The sequence below is a fragment of the Lemur catta genome, chromosome 7 (assembly GCF_020740605.2).
Source record: "Lemur catta isolate mLemCat1 chromosome 7, mLemCat1.pri, whole genome shotgun sequence".
Classification (NCBI taxonomy): Eukaryota; Metazoa; Chordata; class Mammalia; order Primates; family Lemuridae; genus Lemur; species Lemur catta.
The window spans coordinates 16999528-17022766 of NC_059134.1; the positions used below are offsets into that span (position 1 = coordinate 16999528).

General features: G+C 38.4%; 1 protein-coding gene and 1 long non-coding RNA gene across 2 annotated transcripts in view; both read left to right on the forward strand.

Moving 5' to 3' along the window:
- Window positions 1-1662: 1662 nt before the first annotated feature.
- LOC123641212 overlaps window positions 1663-23239 on the forward strand; it is a 36490-nt gene continuing 14913 nt past the window's right edge. Inside the window, exon 1 of the long non-coding RNA XR_006736245.1 lies at window positions 1663-1818. This is a non-coding gene — a long non-coding RNA (uncharacterized LOC123641212). The remainder of the gene's footprint in view (window positions 1819-23239) is intronic.
- Window positions 19993-20978, forward strand: LOC123641211 (olfactory receptor 145). The gene has a single exon (XM_045555755.1). The coding sequence runs from the start codon at window positions 20046-20048 to the stop codon at window positions 20976-20978; it is 933 nt and encodes a 310-aa protein (XP_045411711.1). The 5' UTR covers window positions 19993-20045.

The following is a 23239-nucleotide window of genomic DNA, read 5'->3' on the forward strand; positions in this document are numbered from 1 at the left end:
AAAAACAGTTGAAATTATACCTTACATGTAACGTGGTGTTAAGAATTTTTTTTTTTATTTCAGCTTATCATGGGGATACAAAAGTTCAGGTTAAGTGTATTGCCCATTCTCCCCCACCCCCCCGAGTCGGAGCTTCAAATGTGTCCATCCTTATACAGTGCTCATCGCACTCATTATGTATGTATACACCCATCCCCTCCCCCACCCACCTCTGTGGGACACCCGATCAATGTTTTTCCCAAGTGTGCTCTTAGGTAGTGATCAGTGAAACCAATTGGATGGTGAGTACATGCAGTGCTTGTTTTACCATTCTTGGGATACTTCACTTAGTAGAATGGGTTCCCATTGTATGCAGGAAAATATGAAAGGTGCGGTATAACCATTGTTTCTTATAGCTGAGTAGTACTCCATGGTATACATATACCACATTTTATTAATGCACTCATGGCTTGATGGGCACTTGGGTTGTTTCCACATCTTTGCAATTGTGAATTGTGCTGCTGTAAACATTCGGGTGCAGATGTCTTTTGTATAGAATGTCTTTTATTCTTTTGTGTAGATGCCAAATAATGGGATTTCTGTTTCAAATGGTAGGTCTACTTGTATGTGTTTAAGATATCTCCATATTTCTTTCCACACAGGTTGCACCAGTTTGCAGTCCCACCAGCAGTGTGTGAGTGTTCCTGTCTCTCCGCATCCACTCCAACATTTATTGTTATGGGACTTTTTGATAAAGGCCATTCTCACTGGAGTTAAGTGATATCTCATAGTGGTTTTGATTTGCATTTGCCTGATGATTAGCAATGTTGAGGATTTTTCCATACGTTTGTTGACCATTCTTCTGTGTTCTTTTGAAAAATTTCTACTCATGTCCTTTTCCCACTTTTTGATAGGGTTGTTGGATTTTTTTCTTGCTGATTTTCCTGAGTTCTCAATAGATTCTGGTGATCAGTCCTATATCGGGTGTGTAGCATGCAAACATTTTTTCCCATGCTGTAGGTTGTGTGTCTGCTCTCGTGACAGTTTCTTTGGCTGTGCAGAAGGTCTTTAGTTTCATCAGGTGCCATTTTTTTATTTTTGTTGTTGCTGTGATTGCCTTTGGGGGTCATCTTCATAAATTCTTTGCCTAGGCCAATGTCTCCTCTAAGATTTTTTCCCACATTTTCTTCTAGAGAGGGATATTCTTTTTTTAATTGTGGCTTTCCTTTTCTTTCCCACCTCCCTAATAAGAGTGTGTTTGTAGCATATGTAGGGTAAGGACTTTGGCTTTGCTTGTGGGTACTTTGATGGGGATAGTGTAGTTTCTGGATGGATACCTTCTTCATAGATACGGGTAGGGTGACGGTTTTGTCAATTGGTAGCCACTGGTAGGGTATAGTCCTGGAGTACTAGGGCTTCGGAAGATTCCCGGTGTCTTGTGGGAAAGGGAAGATGGAAAACTTTGCAATTGTTTGTGTCCGGAGAGAGGGGCCAGGTGGTGCCAAGAGGAGGTGGCCAGGCCAGCCAGCCTAGCAAGTGACAGCCCCAGCCTAGCAGGTGACAGCGGACAGATCTGTCCAGGCCTGGGGCGGTGGTGAGGCAGTGAGGCGGCCCGCGCAGTTGGGCGAACTTGACCGGGACTCGGCGGAGGAGACCCGGGTGCGCAGGCGCGCGGCGTGGGTCATGGGAGTGCTGCGTGGCGGCCGGCGCCCACGCAGGGGTAGCCGCTGCCGCCAGAGCCGCAGCCCCAGCAGTGCGAGGTCGTCGTCGTCGTCGTCGTCGTCGCCGCCGCTGCCATGGCCCGCTGGACGCCGACCAGGAGGCAGAAGTACGCGTTTGGTGAGTGCTCGCCCCGCCCAACCTTGCTGAGAGAGGCCCTGCGGGGCTTCACGGAGCCGCAGCCGGAGCAGCCGGAGCCGGGCGGTGGGCGCCTGCCGGGCCGCGGGGCTGCGGCCTGTCCAGCCGGCCTGGGCTCCACGTGTTGGCCTGGCAGGCGGGCGCCATCGGGGTCGAACTCCCGCTGCGCAGCTCCGGAGCCTGGGTCGGAGCCCCCCCTGTCCCGGGAGACAGCGCCCGCCCTTGGGGACGTCATGTGTAAATGGTTTGGGGACTGCGGCTCAGAGTGCAGCTGGGCTTGGGGACACTAAACTGCGCCGGGATCCCGAGCTCCAGCGCTAGGCAGGGTGGCAACGTCAAGGGAGGACGCGCGCCTGGGGCTCCCGGGGGGCTGCCGCGCTGCCACCCGCCTCGTGGAGCCAGAGCCAACATGCAGTCTCATTCCGGAGTAGGTAGCCGCCGGGTGTTGGCACGTGGCTTGCTGCTCCTTGTCGCTGTTGCTTGTTGGCTTCCCTCTCTGTAGGTTCTTCTCCCATGCTCCGAAGTGAGGAGTCCAGGGTGGAGAGCCACCCTCCCCTCTGTCCTTGGGGGACTGGACTCCCCGTAACAGTTGTCAACTAAATGGAAAGGAAGTCTTGGCGTGGTGGTGGTGGAAGGGACAGGACGTGTGGCGTGGGCAGGGGTGGCAGGCCCTTGGGGCTGTTGGTGTGCACACTGGTCCCCTAATGGAGCGTTTATGGAGAGGGTGAGAAGGCTGCCTTGTGCATCCCGTGTTTCATCAGGGAACAAATTTCATTGGAGGAGATTTTATTCAGACAGCGGTGACAAGCCCAGTGCTGGGTGCTGGGCATTTCTAACAGCTGTGGTGGAGGGCCACTCTCTCAGGATGCCCTCAGAGAGTGCTTGTTGTGTTGCTTTGGATCCCAAACAATGTGTGTGTGTGTGTGTGTGTGTGTATGTGTGTGTGTGTGTGTTGGGGGGTGTCAACCCAGGTGGAAAACCTGGATCCTTTCATTTTTTTTTTTTTAATCAAAGAACATGGTTGTTGAAGTCAAATGGGAAGACTTCTGCAATTAGCAGGGGCAATTACTACCGGCTGTTACAATCAAATATCAGCTAGGGGTATGGCCAAAGTGATCCCTTTGGTCATTTGTAGCATTGAGGCTTTGTGATCCTTTTACCTTCAGATCCTTTGTGTTGCTTTGCTTTTCTTCCTTTCCACTATCCTGTCATGCTTCCTCCCCTTTTCCTTTAACCTCTTTTGTTGCCTTTCTCTTCTCTTCTACTTTACAAGTTCCCATAAACCTAAATAGCCTAATCAGTTTCCTCCTCCTGGTCTTTAGCTGGTAGTCAATAGTTTTTAAGAAGATTTTGTTGAATTTAAATGATGTTGAGTCTTTTTTTGAGTGCATCATGTAATCTTTATTTAAAGGCACAAACATAATGTCTTTTGTTCTTTTGGGTAGATGCCCCATAAATGGGCTTGCTGCATCAAATGGTAGGTCCACCTGTGTGTGTTTAAGGTATCTCCATATTGCTTTCCACAGAGGTTGCACTGATTTGCAGTCCCACCAGCAGTGTCTGGGTGTTGCTGTCTCTCCGCATCCACGCCAACATTTATTGTTATGGGACTTTTTGATAAAGGCCATTCTCACTGGAGTTAAGTGATATCTCATTGTGGTTTTGATTTGCATTTGCCTGATGATTAGCAATGTTGAGGATTTTTCCATATGTTTGTTGCCCGTTCTTCTGTCTTCCTTGGAAAGATTTCTGTTCATGTCCTTTTCCCACTTTTTGATAGGGCTGTTGGATTTTTTCTTGCTGATTTTCCTGAGTTCTCAGTAGATATTAGTTATCAGTCCTTTATCGGATGTGTAGCTTGCAAAAATTTTTTCTACTCTATAAGTAGACTGTTTGCTCTCATGACAGTTTCTTTGGCTATGCAGAAGCTTTTTAATTTCATCAGGTGCCATTTGTTTATTTTTGCTGTTGCTGTGATTGCCTTTGGGGTCTTCTTGGTAGATTCTTTGCCTAGGCCAATGTCTCTAAGAGTTTTTCCCACATGTTAATCTAGACAGGGAGTTTCGTTTTTTAATTGTGGCTTTCTTTTTCTTTCTTCCCTCACTATCAAGACTTTGCTTGTAGCATATGTTGGGTAAGGACTTTGGCTTTGCTTGTGGGTAAATAATCACTTTCACCCTCCTGGTCTTAGCTGGTAGTCAGTAGTTTTTAAAAAGATTTTGTTGATGGTCAGGCTTTTCTTGAGTGCATTGTGTAATCTTTTATCTGAAGGCACAAACATGATGTCTTTTGTTCTTTTGGGTAGATGCCCAATAATGAGATTGCTGCATCAAATGGTAGGTCTACTTGTATGTGTTTAAGGTATCTCCATATTGCTTTCCACAGAGGTTGCACCAGTTTGTAGTCCCACCAGCAGTGTATGGGTATTCCTGTGTCTTTGCATCCACGCAATATTTATTGTTAGGGGACTTCTTGATGAAGTCCATTATGACTGGAGTTAAATGATATCTCATTATGGTTTTGGTTTGCATTTGCCTGATGATTAAAGATTTTGAGGATTTTTTCACGTTTGTTGACTGGTCTTCTGTCTTTTCTTGAAAAATTGCTATTCATGTCCTTTTCCCACTTTTTGATAGGGTTTTGTTTGAGTTTCTCTTGCTGATTTTCCTGAGTTCTCAATAGATTCTTGTTATCAGTCCTTCATCGGATGTGTAGCATGCAAACTTATTTTCCCATTCTGTAGGTTGTCTGTTTTCTCCTGTGACAGTTTCTTTGGCTGTGCAGAAGCTATTTTTCTATTTCAGCATACTGTGGGGGTAGAAACGTTTATGTTACGTGTATTGCCCTTTTTCCCCCACCCCCCCCCCCTCCCTGAGTCAGAGCTTCCAACGTGTCCATCCCCTATAGGGTGCACATCACACTCATTATGTATGTATACACCCATCCCCTCCCCAACCCACATCTGTAGGACACCCAACCAATGTTTTTCCTAAATGTGCTCTTAGGGGATGATCAGTGAAACCAATTGGATGGTGAGTACATGCCGTGCTTATTTTACCATTCTTGGGATACTTCACTCAGTAGAATGGGTTCCAACTCTATCCAGGAAAATACTAGAGGTACTATATCACCATTGTTTCTTATAGCTGAGTAGTACTCCATGGTATGCATATACTACATTTTATTAATCCACTCATGTGTTGATGGGCACTTGGGTTGTTTGCACATCTTTGCAATTGTTAATTGTGCTGCTATAAACATTCAGGTGCAGATGTCTTTTGTATAGAATGTCTTTTGTTCTTCTGTGTGCATGCCCAGTAATGGGATTGCTGGTTCAAATGGTAGGTCTACTTGTATCTGTTGAAGGTATCTCCATGTTGCTTTCCACAGAGGTTGCACTAGTTTGCGGTCCCACCACCAGTGTAGGGGTGCTCCTGTGTATCTGTAACCATGCCAACATTTATTGTTATGGGACTTTTTCATAAAGGCCATTGTCATTGGCTTTAAGTGTTATCTCATTGTGGTTTTGATTTTCCTTTGCCTGATGATTAGAGAAGTTAAGCATGTTTTTCACAGGTTTGTTGGCCTTTCTTCTGTCTTCTTTTGAAAAATTTCTATTCATATGTTTTGCCCACTTTTTGATAGGGTGGTTTGATTTTGTCTTGCTGAGTTCTGCATAGATTCTCGTTATCAGTCCTTTATCAGATGTGTAGCATGTGACCATTTTTTCCCATTCTGTAGGTTGTCTGTTTGCTCTCGTGACTGTTTCTTTGACTCTGCAGAATCTTTTTATAGATGCTCTCAATAGATGCAGAAAAAGCATCTGACAAAATTCAACACCCTTTTATGATAAGTATGCTTAAGAAAATAGGCATAAACAGGGCCTATCTAAAAGTGATACAGGCCATATATGACAAACCCACAGCCAACATCTCATTGAATTAGGAAAAACTGAAAGCATTCCCACTTAGAACCGGAACCAGACAAGGTTGCCCACTGTCCCTATTACTTTTCAACATAGTACTGGAAGTCCTTGGGAGAGCTATCAGGCAAGAGGGCAGAATGAAGGGTGTCCAAATAGAAACAGAAGAGATCAAACTCTCACTGTTAGCTGATGATATGATATGATATCTAGAAAACCCCAAGGATTCAACCAAGAGACTCCTGGAATTGATCAGTGAATTCATTAAAGTGTCAGAATACAAAATCCATACACACAAATCAGAGGCATTCATATATGCCAATAACAGTCAAACGGAGAGCGAAATTAAGGACTCAATACCCTTCAAAGTAGCAACAAAGAAAATGAAATACCTAGGAATATATTTAACTAAGGAGGTAAAGGACCTTTATAGGGAGAACGTTGAAACACGGAAGGAAATCGCAGAGCATGTAAATAGGTGGAAAACCATACCATACTCCTGGATCGGAAGAATCAACATTGTTAAAATGTCTACACTACCCAAAGTGATCTACAGATTAAATGTAATCCCTATTAAATTACCAATAACATTTTTCACAGATGTAGAAAAAATAATTTTTTGCTTTATGGAACCAGAGAAGATCCCGTGTAGCGGAAGCAATTTTAGGCAATAAAAACAAAATGGGAGGTATTAATTTACCAGACTTCAAACGATAGTACAAGGCTGTGGTTGTTAAAACTGCTTGGTATTGGCACAAGTGCAGGGACACATACCAGTGGAACAGAACAGAAAGTCGAGATACAAAGCCATCGTCATATAGTCATCTAATCTTTGACAAAGCAGACAAAAACATACTCTGGGGAAAAGAATCCTTATTCAATAAATGGTGCTGGGAAAATTGGATAGCCACGTGTAGAAGACTGAAACAGGACCCACACCTTTCACCTCTCACAAAAATCACATCACGGTGGATAACAGACTTAAAGCTTAGGTGTGAAACTATTAGAATTCTAAAAGAATATGTGGGAAAGACTCTTATAGACATTGGCCTAGGCAAAGAATTTATGAAGACCCCTAAGGTAATCACAGCAACAACAAAAATAAATAAATCGGACTTGATTAAATTAGGCACTATTTTTGATAGCTCTGAAATGAAACAAATTGGGAAATTTAGAAATATGAAAGTATTTTGGGATGGATAGAGAACTGTGCTTCAATAGCTAGAATTGTTGTAAATGATAATGATAGAATCATAACCATATATCACAATTTTAATTCAAGTTAAGAGATGATTCAGCACTAAGTGACTTTGTGTTCAGTCCCAGATATTGAGTTAGAGTAATTTACATGTCACCTGCCTTGATAAACATTTTTGTTGGAGACCTGGATATATCTGAGTCTGAATGTGGGAGTCAGCTATACTAAATAAAGGAAACTTTGTAGTGAATAAATAGTTTTCCATGGAGGTTTACATGTAAATAATGCATTACATATTATGCAATCATCATGAGTTTTAACTTTGTATGAGTAGGTCACATATTGGAAACTTGTCATGGATTCAGATTTTATTTGATTTATAAAAGCAGTGAGAATGAACATTTCAGAATTATTACTGGGAATGGTAGAGATAAAAGAAACATGAAAACAGAACTAGAAAGGAACAATTATGTAAAATGAGATCCAAGGACAAGAGTTTGCTCACTACTCACTCTAGGATTCAGAAATGTGAAAAGATTTGTATTACTTTTATGAAACTCTGACTTGTCTTCTTAGATTGAAATTCTCAAACCAGTAGTGTCAGCAAAGGGAAAGAGAGAATGAATTTTTTTTTAATTTTTTGAATTTGCTCTTGCATTATTTAGGCAAGAACTTTCTGATAACAGCCATTAAAACATTTTTTTTTTAAATTTTAATTAGTACCTAAGTTTCTATATCCCTCTATATTCTCTAAGAAAAGATCCATTCATGGGAATTTGCATCAAGGAATTGATGGTCCCTGCTTATTGAAACTCAACATGGAACTTTAGCTCATTATAGAAATTGTAATGTGTGGCAAAATCCTGTGTGTCAAATAAACTGCTGTGGATTAAACAGTAGAGTTACATATCATCTTCCACAGCTCAGAACATTTCTCTTGTAGTTGAGGTAATTTTAACCTTGGTTAATATATTTTCCCCTTTCTGGATCCACTATTTGCTGCTTTTCCCTGTCCTATGACTTACTGGTCCTATCTTCCTGGATGCATGTTCTGATGGCCTAAGACTGGGCAAGAATTTCCTGCTCTGGCTTCCACATCACTGATGTTTTCTTCTCCTGCAGCATGTATCACATTGTATTATAAATGTTGTTCACATGCATTTGCTAATCTGAGTAAAGCACAAGTAGAAGAAGATTTTTTTCCTCTCAAAATGACTGGGCCTTTGCACAAAGAACACATTCAAAGTGTGTGTGAAAAATTAACAAATAAGAAAAACATATTTCAATGCCATCTTTTTTCAAGATAATCTAGCAGAAAATGGAGTAAAGTAAGACTTTACCACTTTGAGATTTTTTAAGTCAGTAGATGCATCCTCACTGAGTTTGGTGCATGGTGTTTCACCAAACTAGTTTTTTTCATGCCTGGTCAGGTAGGAAAACACACTAATATCAGTGAGTCTCAGAACATACAAATCTTGCCTTCTCTTTCCCTGGAGAGAGGTCCACTTTGATATTTATGGAGCCAGCTGGATATCGTCCTGACTCTTGTGGAGAGTTGCTAGACAGACCTTCAGGGCCTGACTTGGCTGCAAGTTACATGTACATGTACATATATACATACAAGTAGCCCACTGACATACTTACATTTCAAATAAAGCATTGGTATCTAAAATAAAGCTAATCTGTTATAACCTAAATGTTTTAGACAGCTTTACATTTAATTCTGATGAACCTCAATGAATGGGCTTTGATTGAAGGCCTCAGCTTCCAATAGGGAATGTCCTAGGTATATCTCTACCACAAAAATATCCCTACCTCTTACTGATGTATAAGATCCCTAAAGATAGAATGCTATTTTTTTAATATGTCCTCATATTTTGTACCTCATAGGTACTTAACTAATTTTTTTTTTAATAAAGAGTGGCTGAGATATGGATCTGCATCTGCCAAGTGGCCCTAGTGAGTTACTGGGATCTGAAGTATGATGTTAGGTTCCTTGAAGCTTTCTGAATTAGTCTATTCAGATTATTTTTTATTTACATATTAGTATTATTTGAGGAGCTTTAAATAAATACTGGGATTAATCATATTTTTTTAAATTTCAGAATATTATGTGGGTGCAAATACTTTTGTCACATAAATTGCCTTTGCACAGCCCGAGTCAAAGCTACAAGCATGCTCATCCTGCAGACAGCATGTACTACACCTATTAGATGTGAATTGACACCTCCTCCCCCTTCCCACCTGCCAGTTCCCTGATTAATATTACTTCCATATGTGTACATAAGTGATTAGTTCCAAGTTAATGGTGAGTACGTGTGGTGTTTGTCCATTCTTACGATACTTCACTTAGAATAATGGTTTCCAATTCCATCCAGGATAAAACAAGAGGTGTTATGTTTGTTGGCCATTAGTCTGTCTTCTTTTGAAAAGTTTCTGTTCATGTGCTTTGCCCACTTTTTAATAGGATTGTTTGATTTTTTTCTTGCTAATTTGCCTGATTTCTGTATAGATTCTAGTTATCAGCCCTTTGTCAGACGTATAACATGCAAATAGGAGCACACCCTGATGACCTGATGCAATAATAGTTACTTCCCAAGTTTCTACCTCCAGTCAACATACAAATTTTGGGATTAAGTTTCCAAGACTTGAAATTTTGGGGACACATTGAAACAATAGCAGAAAGACTGAGGTTTTTTCTCTTCTTTTTCTGTATCAATGTCTGTTCTAGTCTCATTGTTTGAAAAGTCCATGATTTCTTCATTAAGTTGCCTTTGCACTTTGGTCAAAATCAATTATTCTATAACTTTGGTCAAAATCAATTAGCCTATAACATGTGGATCTATTTCTGCACTTCATATTCTGCTCTCTTGACCTGCACATCCTTTTGCCAGTATCACACTGTCTTAATTATTTCAGAATTATAGGCAACCTAGAAATCAGGTAGAGTGATTTCTTCACATTTACTCCTTTGAAAAGTTGTTTTGGTGATTTTTATTTCTTTGGATAGTCATATAAATTTGAGAATCAACTTTCTACAAAAAATTTCACTTGGAATTTCATCTGAGTGCATGAGATGTATATACTTCAGTTTAGAATATATGGACATGTTAAAAATACTCAATCTTATCTATAAATACAGTATATCTCTTTATATATATTAATCTTTTATTCTTTAATTAGTTTTAGTTTTGTAGGGTACGTATCTTGCACATATGTTATTAGATTTATGCTGAAAGTTTCATGACTTTTGGTGCTGCTAGACTGTTAAAACTGTAAAAAATTTTTAATATCCAAGTATGTCCAAAAAGGGCAGAATTATGATTGTGGTATTTATGGAGATGCTAGGATGTAAAAGCAATAAAATTATGGCATTTTTAAGAAAAAAATTCGATATCCAATGTTCATTAGTAACAAAAAATAGAACAAAAAACCATTGATAGCATATTTTGTGACTTTGCTGAAATTCCTTATGACTACCATGAGGATTTTTTAGATTAAAAAAATTAGGCACCATGTTATTAGCTAATGATGTTTTTTTCCTATGCAATATGTCTATTATACCAATTTTTTTTTTGCCTTATTGCATTATCTGTGACTTCTAGTACAAGGTCATAAAGTAGTAATGACAGTGGAAATTCTTGCCTTGTTTCCAGACATAGAGGTAAATGATTCACTCTCCCACTCTAAGTGTGAAGTCAGGTGTAGATATTTTTTGCAGATGCCATTCATCACAGTGAGGCTGTTCCCTTCTATTTATACTTTCTGTTTTTTTAAAATAGTAAACATTGAGTTTTGTGAAATGTTTTTCTGTGTTTTTAACATGATCATATAGGTTTACTATTTTACATCTGTCACCTCAAACATTTATTAGTGCTTTTTCTTACGTACTTTCAAAATCCTCTTTCCTAGCTTTACAAATATACATACTGAATTATTAACCATATTCACACCTCAGTACTACAGAATACTAGAGCTTATTTTTACCATCCCTCTCATCCAGTTGTAACTTTGTATCTGTTAACTGACCTCTTCCTGTCTTCATCTCCTCTGAAGTTTATCAGCTTCTAATAATCATAATTGTAATCTTACTTCCATGTGCTCAAGTTATTTTTAAGCTCCCATATATAAGTGAGAACATGTGGTATTGATTTTCCTGTGCCTGACTAATTTCATTTACTGTAATGTCCTCATCCACGTTGCCATGAATGACAAAATTTCATTCCTTTTAATGGCTGAATAGTACTCCATAATGTGTATACACCACACTTTCCTCATCCATTCATTCACCAGTGAACATCTTGGTTATTGGAGAATGGAGCTATTGTGACTAAACCTACAGTAAACATGGAATGCTGGTATGTCTTTGATATACTGATTTCTTTCCTTTGGATAAATACCCAGTAGTGAGTAGTGGGATTTCTGGATTGTACGGTAATTCTATTTTTAGTTTTTTGAGAAACCTCAATAATAATTTTCATAAAGGCTGTAGTAATTTACATTACCACCAATAAAATTTCTCTTTTCTTCAAATTCTTGCCTGCATTTCTTATTTCTTCCCTTTTTGATAATAGCCATTATAATTGAGGTGACATAATATTTATTTGTGGTTTTTGTGTGTGTTCCTCTGATGATTAGTGATGTTGAGCATTGCTGTGATGATTGAGATATTTGGCCAATTTATGAATAGGATTTTTATTCTATTTAGTTGTTTGAATCCTTTGTATATTCTAGATATTAGTCCCTCATCACATAAATAGTTTGCAAATATTTTCTTTTATTCTACAGATTATCTCTTCACTCTGTTGATTGTTTCCTTTGCTGTGCAAAAGTTAGTTTGATGTAGTCCTATTTGTGTATTTTTGTGCTTGTTGCCTGGGCTTTTGAGCCTTTACCCATAATATCATTTCCTAGATTAGTGTTCTACAGCAATTTTCCCTATTTTTTTTTCTGGTGGTTTAAGAGATTGGGGTCTTATGTTTAATTCTTTAATCCATTTTGAGTTGAGTATTATATGTGGTGTGAAATAGAGTTCTAGTTTCATTCATCTTCACATGGATATCCAGTTTTCCTAAGACCATTTTTATTGAAGAGGGTGCCAGAGGGTGTCTTTTGCCTAACATATGCTTTTGGTGCCTTTATTGAAAATCAATTGGCTGTAAATATGTGTATTTATTTCTGGGTTCTCTATTCTGTTCCATTGGACTATGTGTCTGTTGCCATACCAGTATCATGCTGTTTGGTTACTATGGCTTTGTAGTATATTCTGAAGTCAGTTATTAGGATGTCTCCAGCATTGTTATTTTTACTTAGTACAGCTTTGGCTATTCAGGGTCTTTTGTGATTCCACATGAATTTTAGGATTGTTTTTTCTACTTTTTTGAAAAATATCATTGGTATTTTCATAAGGATTGCAGTGGATGTATAGATTTCTTTGGGTAGTACGATAATTTAAAAAACTGTTAACTTCTCTAATCCATGAGCATAAGATGTCTTTCCATTATTTTTGTCCTCTTCAATCTCTTTCATCAGTGTTCTGTAGTTTCCCTTGTAGAGATCTCTCATCTCCTTGGTTAAATTTATCTCTAAATATTTTATTATTATTATTATTATTTTTTTTTTTTTTGAGACAGAGTCTCACTCTGTTGCCCAGGCTAGAATGAGTGCCGTGGCATCAGCCTAGCTCACAGCAACCTCAAACTCCTGGGCTCAAGCGATCCTTCTGCCTCAGCCTCCCGAGTAGCTGGGACTACAGGCACGTGCCACCATGCCCGGCTAACTTTTTCTATATATATTTTTAGTTGTCCATATAATTTCTTTCTATGTTTAGTAGAGACGGGGTCTCACTCTTGCTCAGGCTGGTCTCGAACTCCTGAGCTCCGACGATCCACCCGCCTCGGCCTCCCAGAGTGCTAGGATTACAGGTGTGAGTCACCGCGCCGGGCCTATTTTATTATTTTTAAGCTATTTTAAATGGGATTCCTTTCATGATTTCATTTTCAGCTAGTTGATTATCGGTGCATATTAATGCTACTGATTTTTGTATGTTGATTATGTATTCTGAAACTTTACTAAATTTATCAGTTCTAAGAGTTTTTAGGTGGAGTCTTTAGATTTTTCTATGTATAATATTATTTTGTCTGCAAAGAGAGACAATTTGCCTTCCTCTTTTCTAATCTGGATTCCCTTTATTTCTATCTCTTGCCTGTTTGCTCTGGCTAGCATTTCGAACACTGTGTTGCATAAGTGTGATAAAAAGTGGGTATTCTTGTTTTTGTTCCAGTTCTTAGAGGAAAAGCTTTCAATTTTTTCCCTATTCAATATGATGTTACCTGTGGGTTTTTCATATATGGTGTTTATTTCATTGAGGTATGTTCCTTTTATACTGTATTTGTTGAGAATTTTAAAAGGATTGACACAAACCTTCAATGTATCAATAAAGTTTATAGAATGAGGACATAAAGAAAGAAAATATTTTTATATAGCTATACAAGATCTTTGTTTTAAGCTAACTGTCCTCTTAAAGAACAGGACAGATTCTCCAAACAGAAAATAAAAAAAGAAATAATGGACTTAAACAGAACTCTAGAACAAATGTGCCAAATGGACATTTATAGAACACTCTACCCAAAACCAGTGAATATACATTTTTCTAATCACCTCATAGGACATTATCCGAGATTAACCATATTCTAGGCTATAAAACACGTCTCAATAAATTTAAAAAATGGAAATTATACCAGACATTTTCTCAGACCACAGTGGAATAAAATTAGAAATCATCTCCAACAGAAACACTCATCTCTAGAAAAAGTCATGGAAACTAAACAGTCTACTGTTGAATGATAGTCAGTGCAAGGAAGAAATTAATGTGCAAATCAAAAGATTTTTTTGAACTAAATGATAAAGGAGACACAAATTATCAAAATCTGTGGGACACAGCTAAAGCAGTCTTGAGAGGAAAATTTATATCCATAAATGCCTACATTCAAAAGACAGAAAGATCATAAATCAACAATCTAATGAATCATCTCAAGAATGGAAAGATGATGAAAAAACCAATCCCAAACCCAGCAGAAGAAAAGAAACAAATATCAGAGCAGAACTAAATTGAATCAATAATTAAAAAAATACAGAAGATTAATAAAACAAAAAGTTGGTTCCTTGAAAAGATAAACAAAATTGACATGGCTCTTGCAAGATTAACCAGAAGCAGAAAAGAAAGTACTCTAATAAGTTCAATCAAGAATGAAAAAGGAGAAATTATAACTGATACCATGGAAATACAAAATGCCATCTACAAATACTGTAAAAATCTCTGTGAACATAAACGTGAAAATGCGGAGGAAATGGACAAATTCTTAGAAACACACAGCCTGCGTGGGATCAACAGGAATAAATAGAATTCCTGAACAGATCAATATCAAGTACCACTATTGAAACAGCAATAAAAGCCTTCCTAAAAAATAAAGTCCCAGACCAGATGGTTTCACACCCGAATGTTACCAGGTCTATAAAGAAGAAGTGGTGCCTATCTTGCAGAAATTATTCCACAACATTGAGAAGGAAGGAATCCTCCCCAACACATTTTAAAAAGCCAACATCATCCTGATACCAAAGCCAGGAAAGTTCTAAGCAAAAAAAGACAGCAACAGACTAATATCCTTTGTGAATTTAGATTCAAAAATTCTGAATAAAACCCTAGCAAACCAAATTTAGGTGCTTATCAAACAAATAATTCATCATGACCAAGTGGGCTTCATCCCAGAGATGCAGGGATGGTTGAACACATGCAAATCTAATTAAACATATGAATATAAGTAAAAGCAAAAACCATATGATCCTCTCAAAAGATGCATAAAATGCATTCGACAAAATTCAGCACCCTTTTATGATAAGAATTCTTAACAAAATAGGCATAGATAGGACTTACCTCAAAATGATAAAAGCCATGTATGACAAACCCACAGTCAATATCATACTGAATGGGAAAAACTTGAAAGATTTCTCACTTAGAACTCAAACAAGACACGTTTTTTTCTCTGTCACCACTTCTGTTCAACATAGTGCAGGAAGTCCTAGCCAGAGCAACCAGGCAAGAGAAGGAAATCAAGGGCATCCAAATGGGGGCAGAAGAGGTCAAACTGTCGCTCTTTGCTGACAATATAATCTTATATCTAGAAATCCCCCAAATACTGCTGTGAGACTACTGGAATTGATAAACCAATTTAGCAAAGTCTCAGGTTATAAAATCAATGTACACAAATCAGTAGCATGCATATATGCCAAAAACTGTCAAATTGAGAACCAAATCAAAGACTCAACACCTTTCACAATAGCAACAAAGAAAATAAAATACCTAGGAATATATTTGACTAAGGAGGTGAAAGACCTCTACAAGGAGAACTATGAAACCATGAGGAAGGAAATAGCAGAGGACACAAACAGATGGAAAACCATACTATGCTTATGGATCATCAGAACCAACATTATTAAAATGACTATACTGCCCAAAGTGGTCTACAGATTCAATGCAATCCCTGTTAAAATATCAACGTCATTTATCACAGAACTAGAAAAAATAATTCTGTGCTTTGTATGGAAACAGGGAAAACCCTGAGTAGGAAAAGCAATCTTAAGCAAAAAGAACAAATTGGGAGGCATCAGTTTACCAGATTTCAAACTGTACTACAAGGCTATAGTAACCAGCACAGCATGATATTTGCACGAGAATAGAGACATAGACCAATGGAACAGATCAAAGAACCTAGATATAAAACCATCCTCATATTGCCATCTGATCTTTGACAAAGCAGACAAAAGTACACACTGGGGAGAAAAGTCTTATTCAGTAAATGGTGCTACAAAACTTGGATAGCCACATGTAGAAGACTCAAAGAGGAACCACATCTTTCACCTCTCACAAAAACTAACTCATGATGAATGACAGACTTAATGCATGAAACCATAGGAATTCTAGAAGAAAATGCTGGAAGAACTCTTATGGACATCAGCCTAGGCAAAGAATGAAGACCCCAAAGGCAATCACAGCAGCAACAAAAACAAATAAGTGGGATCTGATGAAATAAAAAAGCTACTGCACAGCAAAGGAAACTATCACTAGAGTTAATAGAGTATCTACAGAATGGGAGAAAATATTTGCATGCTACACATCCGATAAAGGGATGATAGCTAGAATCTGTACAGAACTCAGGAAGATTAACAAGAAAAAATCCAACAACCCCATTAAAAAGTGCGCAAAGGACATGAACAGAAACTTTTCAAAAGAAGACAAACTATCAGCCAAGAAATATATGAAAAAATGCTCAACATCTCTAATCATCAGAGAAATGCAAATTAAAACCACAATGAGATATCACTTAACTCCAGTGAGAATAGCTTTTATCAAAAAGCACAAAAACAACAAATATAGGCATGGATGCAGAGAGATGGGAACACTGTTACACTGCTGGTGGGCCTGCAAACTAGTACAACCTTTATAAAAATTAATATGGAGATACCTCAAAGAACTCAGAGTAGAACTACCATTTGATCCAACAATTCCACTACCGGGTATTTATTGAAAGAAAAAAAGATATTTTATAAAAAAAAATCTGCACTTGGATGTTCATATCAACACAATTCACTATTGCAAGAATGTGGAAACATCCCAAGTGTCTCTCAATACATGAGTGGATTAATAAATGGTGGTATATGCATATCATGGAGTACTACTCAGCCATAAAAATGATGAAGTAATACCGCTTGTACTATCCTGGATGGAGGTGGAGCCCATTTGTCTAGGTGAAGTATCACAAAAATGGAGAAACAAGCACCACATGTACTCACCATTAAATTGGTACTAATTGGTCAACACGTTATATGTACATATGAAAGTTACATTTATAAGGCAATGGGCAGGTGGGAGGGAGGAGGGGGGATGGGTAAACTCACACCTAATGTTTACAGTGCATGATGTCTGCGGGTTGGGCATGCTTGTAGCTCTGACTTGGGCGGTGCAAAGGTAATATATGTAACCAAAGCATTTGGAGCCCCTTAATATTCTGAAATAAAAAATAATTAATTTAAAGAATAATATAAAATAAAAAGTATTTGAACATGTGTAATAGTTGAGAGAAGGAATGGAGGTTTTTGCAGTTGTAAACTCTATGGTTTAGTATATGAGAAATGTGAAAAATAATCTGAAGGATTTTTGCTAGAGAACAATGTGATTTTCACAAGTATTTCTTTAGCACATACTATGTACTATGAACTGTACTTATTACCTGGAGCAAAGTGTATAACAAAACAAGACAGAAGTGATATTTGTTTATATAGAACTTTATAGGGGAACACAGAACTCAAAGGGAAGAAAAGTGTCTGATGGGTTTTATGTTAGAGAATGTACCAGAAGCTGGGAGAACATAAATAATGACAGCTGATATTTATGGCCTACTTACCACTGTCCTAACCATTTCACTTACATAATTTCATTTAATCATCACAACCACCCTATGAAAGATGCTATTTTTACCATACTTATTTTTCAAATGTGAAGCTAAGGCACAGGGAGGTCAAGTAACTTGCCTAAACCTGGGGATAGGATTCCCGTGCATTTCCTATAACTCCATAGCCCAAACTCTGCATTACCATAATAATTAATAGAATTAATTTACGATCTCATTAATGAAATGTTAAATTTAAGGACCCAGCAGGACACTTATGTAGAAATTTCTTTTGGGTGTTCAGATATAAAATCTTAAAAAGGGACTTAATGAATTAAATTATTTTTCAAAGATGCCCCCTGGAGAAATGTCAACTGAAGTGAGTTACTGCAATCTTAGTGCTGTTGTCTGAATGTTTATGTCTCCCGCAAATTCACATATTGAATACCTCACCCCCAAAGTAATAGTATGAGGAGGTGGTTATTTTCGTAGGTGATTAGGTCATGGAGGCTGAGCCCTCTTGACTAGGATTAGTGCTCTTACAAAAGAAGCCAGAGTAAGAAGATGGCTGTCCATGTGGAAGCAGGCCCTCACCAGACACTGAACCTGCTGGTGCCTTGATCTCAGCCTTTTAGTGGCCAAAACTGTTAGAAGTGAATTTCTGTTTTTAATAGGGCATCCAATCTATGATATTTTTTTATAGTGGCCTGAATAGTTTAGGATGCTTTGAAAAATTTTAGGTAAAGAAATAAGGAAGCAAGGAGACAGACCCTGAGGACAATTCCTATTTAGAAGAGAGAAGAAAGAGAGAAAAAAATCAATATAATCGACTTCCCATCAGATTTGAAGATGATGGAGGAGAGAGTAATTTATTTTTGCTCTGCCTTAGGGGATGTACAAACCCTAGGGAGAAGAAAAAACTTGAGTGAACAATTGAGTCTCTAAGGAATAACAGAGAAATCGTGGCCCAGGTGTAAACACAAAGCTCTTCTTTCTCTTTCAAACCTAGATGCTGTTCCCTGGGGAAGTGACTAAGTTAGCTTCTACCGTGTTTATAACAAGATGCATTATGTCATTAAACTCACATTAAATCTTTTATGTCTTACCAGGGGGCAAAGTGATAATGATAATAAAGACTATATTTTTCTCTGCTGCTTGAGAGGAATCCTATTTATAATAAGATGTAATAATCTATAGTTCAGAAGCATCCAGGGCACAATGGAATATGAGTCCGGGCTGCATCTTCTCAGACTTAAAGAAACTTAAGACTTAGAGGATGAAATTGCCCTTCCAGGACCCAGCGGTTAATAACAGCAATAGGGAACATTAAGGTTTTCTGGCCTAAGGGTGAGTTTCCGAATTCTGTGCATATTAGCATCCTCTTTGTTTTGAGAGGGAAGTCCAGGGATCTAAGATATTCCTCTTTCCTATTTTGTGCTTTCCTGAGGCTCAGATGAAACTAGTGGAAGCATCTGTTTGAGAGGGGAGCAAAGAATAAACAGCGACATTAGTGGACCCTGTGTTTGCAGTATCTAATTAGTATGTTCCATGTCCATGGGCACAGGTCTCCCTGGTCTAGATTTAGGGCTTTTATTCTATGACATGAGACGTAACTGAACTTCTCCTGGACCCTAGGGCCTTGTGTTTGGATTGGCAACTGTGTTCCTGGCTTCCAACCACCAGAGTCTAATCTGCATTAGACATCGGCACTGGGATGCTCAGGCCTCTGCCTCTGATTTGACTGGTGAGGAGAGGGCTCACCCGAATGAAGAAATGAGAGAAGGATGATTCTGTGCTCTTCCACCCTTCTTCCTTCTAATCCCTTGGCCTTTCTAGCAGTCACATTTACATATGGAACCACTGGCCTTCATTCTTGAATGAAATTAGAAATATTTTACCACACGATATATATTTTTTTGATATATTTTGAGATGGCTGCTATGGGTCTCACAGGCGGGAGTAACTGCAAAGCTGTCTTCTGTGGCGCAGGGGTGGGGGAGGGAATTTATGTCTTTTGAGGATCTCCTTTAATACAGCTAATTCTTTCCTTTCCCAATCAAGGAAAGAGTAACTGAGAGTCTGACATCTTTTAAGTCCTGAGAAGAGAAAAGCATTTACCATCTTTTCTCTCAGAGGGCTCTGGTACCTGTAAGGCTTAATTTACATAAGACCACCTTTGCTAGCTAGCCAAGCCTCTGCATTTTTCCCTTGCAAAAGCTGTCCTACTGCTGCAAAGCCCCAATTCTTTCAAAAGCTCTGTATCTCACTGAGGAATCGAATCTTCATTCTGAAGGTTCCCTTCTATACACACTAAATAAATTTGCATGTCTTTTCCTCTAATTAATCAACCTCATGTCAGTGATTTTTTAGCAAACCTTAGGGGGACAGAGCCTCCCTCCCTACAACCTGTGGGCTAAGTAGGTGGTGCTTTTTTGCTGTATTTAGTTTAGTAAGTCTCTCATGAGGGGAAGTCACTGTCCATCAGTATCATGGTAGTGGTAAAGGCAGATTCTGTGGGTCTATGTTGGGCTAGTCTCAGATAATCCCAGGGTACAACTCACACTCTTGAGTGCACCTATGGTGGGAAAAGCTGGAATGTAATCCAATGCAACCCTTATTTCCTCTGTCCACAGATTAGAGAAGAATGGCTCCTGAAAATGGCTCTTTTGTGACTGAATTCATTCTGGTGGGATTAACAGACCAGCCAGGTCTCCAACTCCCTTTGTTCCTTTTGTTTCTAGCAATGTATATGGTCACTGTGTTGGGAAATTTGGGCCTGGTAACTCTAATTGGGCTGAATTCCCACCTTCACACCCCCATGTACTTTTTCCTCTTTAACTTGTCCTTCATAGACCTCTGTTACTCTTCTGTGTTTACACCCAAAATGCTGGTGAACTTCATATCAGAGAAGAACATTATCTCCTACCGGGGGTGCATGACACAGCTTTTCTTTTTCTGCTTTTTTGCCATTTCTGAAACTTACGTGCTGACATCAATGGCCTATGATCGGTATGTGGCAGTCTGTAACCCACTTTTGTATAACATTGCCATGTCCCCTAAAGTGTGTTGCAACCTCATGCTTGGTTCATACTTGATGGCCTTCTCTGGCGCCATGGCCCACACTGGATGCATGCTGAGACTGACCTTCTGTGATGCAAACACCATCAACCACTATTTGTGTGACATCCTCCCTGTGCTCCAGCTCTCCTGCACCAGCACCTACATAAATGAGCTGGTGGTTTTCATTGCAGCAGGCATCATCTTCACTGTGTCTACTCTCACCATCTTTATCTCTTATGGTTTTATTCTCTCCAGCATCCTCCATATCAAGACCAAGGAGGGCAGGTCCAAAGCCTTCAGCACCTGCAGTTCCCACATAATCGCTGTTTCTCTATTCTTTGGATCAGGTATTTATATGTACCTCAAACCGTCGTCGGCTGAATCCATGGATCAGGGAAAAATCTCTTCTGTCTTTTACACCAATACAGTTCCTTTGATGAACCCCTTAATCTACAGCTTGAGGAACAAAGATGTTCATCTTGCCCTGAGAAAAACCATTAGTAGAAGAAAGTTTTGATCAGAAGTAGGATGTCTCTGTGCATGTAGTTACAGGAGAGGGATATTCTGTTGTTTAATTACAGTATTTTAGTTACAGCCTTCTTATCCTGTTTTTTACTGTGGGGAAGAAAATTTGAGCCTTCTCTCAATAATTTATGTTCACTGTTTATGTAGTATGTGTTTTTCCTTTCCTCACTATTTTCTTAATTGATTTCTTCTCACCTTTTTTCAGTATAGTAACAACATTATGAAAGAAATTATTTGCAACATTATTACTTTTTTTCTTTGAATAAAAATAAATAGTATACATATGATCAAGCAAAGTAACACTTTGTGAATCATTGTGTCATTAGAGGGGTGGGAATTGTTATCTGCCACTTGCTACTGGTGGCATTAATCCATTAATCTGTTTCTACTCCCATCTTTCTATCAAACACTGGGCAAGAATGTGTCTTCTTTAAATGCCAGAGATGGGAGGTTTCATAAGGACTGTTAAGTATAGACTACTTTGCAACTGTAAACACTATGGATTAGCTATCATTTCACTAAGAGTTTTCTTATTAAACTTATTATACTTGTCTTTTTGCACTTAAACCAGCACATAACAGGAGGACAATATTTAATTATTGCATGCATGAGAAAGTGAAGCTCTGTATGGTAATGATTTACTTGGTCACACAAATTCTTAGGATCAGACAAGATCAGGCACATTCAGGGTGGTATGGCCACAGTCACACAACTTCTTAATGAAAAAAACTAAACTCTTCACCTTCTTATTCAAGTCTACTGCTCTCCCTACTATATTTTTCTTCTGCTTTACTATTTGTATTTCAGTAAACATGGAATATGAGAAAACATTTCTAATTTGGAAGTTGCCTGTGCTTTTTTCTAGACTGATACATGAATTTCTGACAGGGAGGGTATCGCTTCTTTTAAGTGTGTGTTTGTTTTGGAAAGCAGTTTGATAGTTCTTTCTTTTGGGAAAGAGGAGGCCTTTTAAGCTAGTATAGTTGGGAGATCATTGGCTGCGACAGGGAGGGGACTTCCTCAGCAAATTGAAAAAAATGAGTTTGAAATATTACCAGGGACATGTATTTCAGAGATCAAGGCATGTGAGTAAAAGGACTCCAGCAAATGTCATTAGCCCAGGACCCAAAGAGACACACAGTCAATAATTAAGAGGTCCCTCTGTAGGGAATGTTCAGTGAGGATTTAGAAACTGCAGTTTAATCTGAATTTGTATGCTGTTCTGTGGAACACTGTATTTATTGTGCACTGTCCAATGAGTTTTGATAAAAATTATAATATGCAATGGTCATACAGTATTATTATTTGAGGAATGAAAGCAGAAACACTGTGGCCATGTTTGTGGGGAATTGAGTAGAGAAGAAATAGTGGCTTCTTGATAAAGAATTTTGAGTGGTTTTTGAAACTCAAGTTAGGAAGACAAACTTTAGAAAGTAAAATTATGAGAAAATGAAATACCTACCTATGACTCTCTTCTTCTTTCTGGAAAACCCTAGCACATTATGGAGATCACAGGATTTATCTCAGTAGGATAAAAGCTAAAGTTATTTGATTTTTAAAAAGTTAATCCCAGAAGTCTGGAGGGCCCAAATTATACTTGTTTTTCCTGGTTTCCATATGCTCATTCTATATGGATTTTAAAGTATAAAAACTTCAAATTGCAGCTGAGAGAGATATGATAATTTGAAAGAAACATTGGTAAATAAAACAACTCGTGTCAGTGTCTTTCCTGGAATAGAATGTTGAATCATATTTCCTTTAGGAAACAGACGAAAACATGACTACTCAAAAATCATCAATCTGATATAAAAAGTAGTAAACATTTTCAATATAACTATAATATATTTATGATTTTCCAATTTTTGCAATCTCTATTCAATATTTTGGCACTGCAAAATTCACCACTGTTTGTTAGCTTGTTTGTTTTTGATGTTCAGCATTGCTAAATCCTTGATTTATGGATTGAAATGGCCATTCATTCCCCATTTGCTGGTCCTAGTATCAACACCTTTTGTAACAGAGTAGTCACTCCTCCTCCCTTAGATATGGAAAGGAAATACTGACAGTAGGAAATATGTAACAGAGGGAATGGCCTGGAAAAAAACAGCAAAAATATTTTGTCTCTTTAAAACATGCTCTGCTCATTTTTGAGAACTAAAGCCTGCATCCTTGCAGTACTTTGCTCTTAAGCAAACTCCTCAATTTGACTGTTTTAACGTTGACCAAATTAAACTTGCATATTAAGACACAGCC

Bases quoted from the DNA above. Each gene is read 5' to 3' on its own strand.
- LOC123641211 (XM_045555755.1), top strand. From the start codon at position 20,046: ATGGCTCCTGAAAATGGCTCTTTTGTGACTGAATTCATTCTGGTGGGA.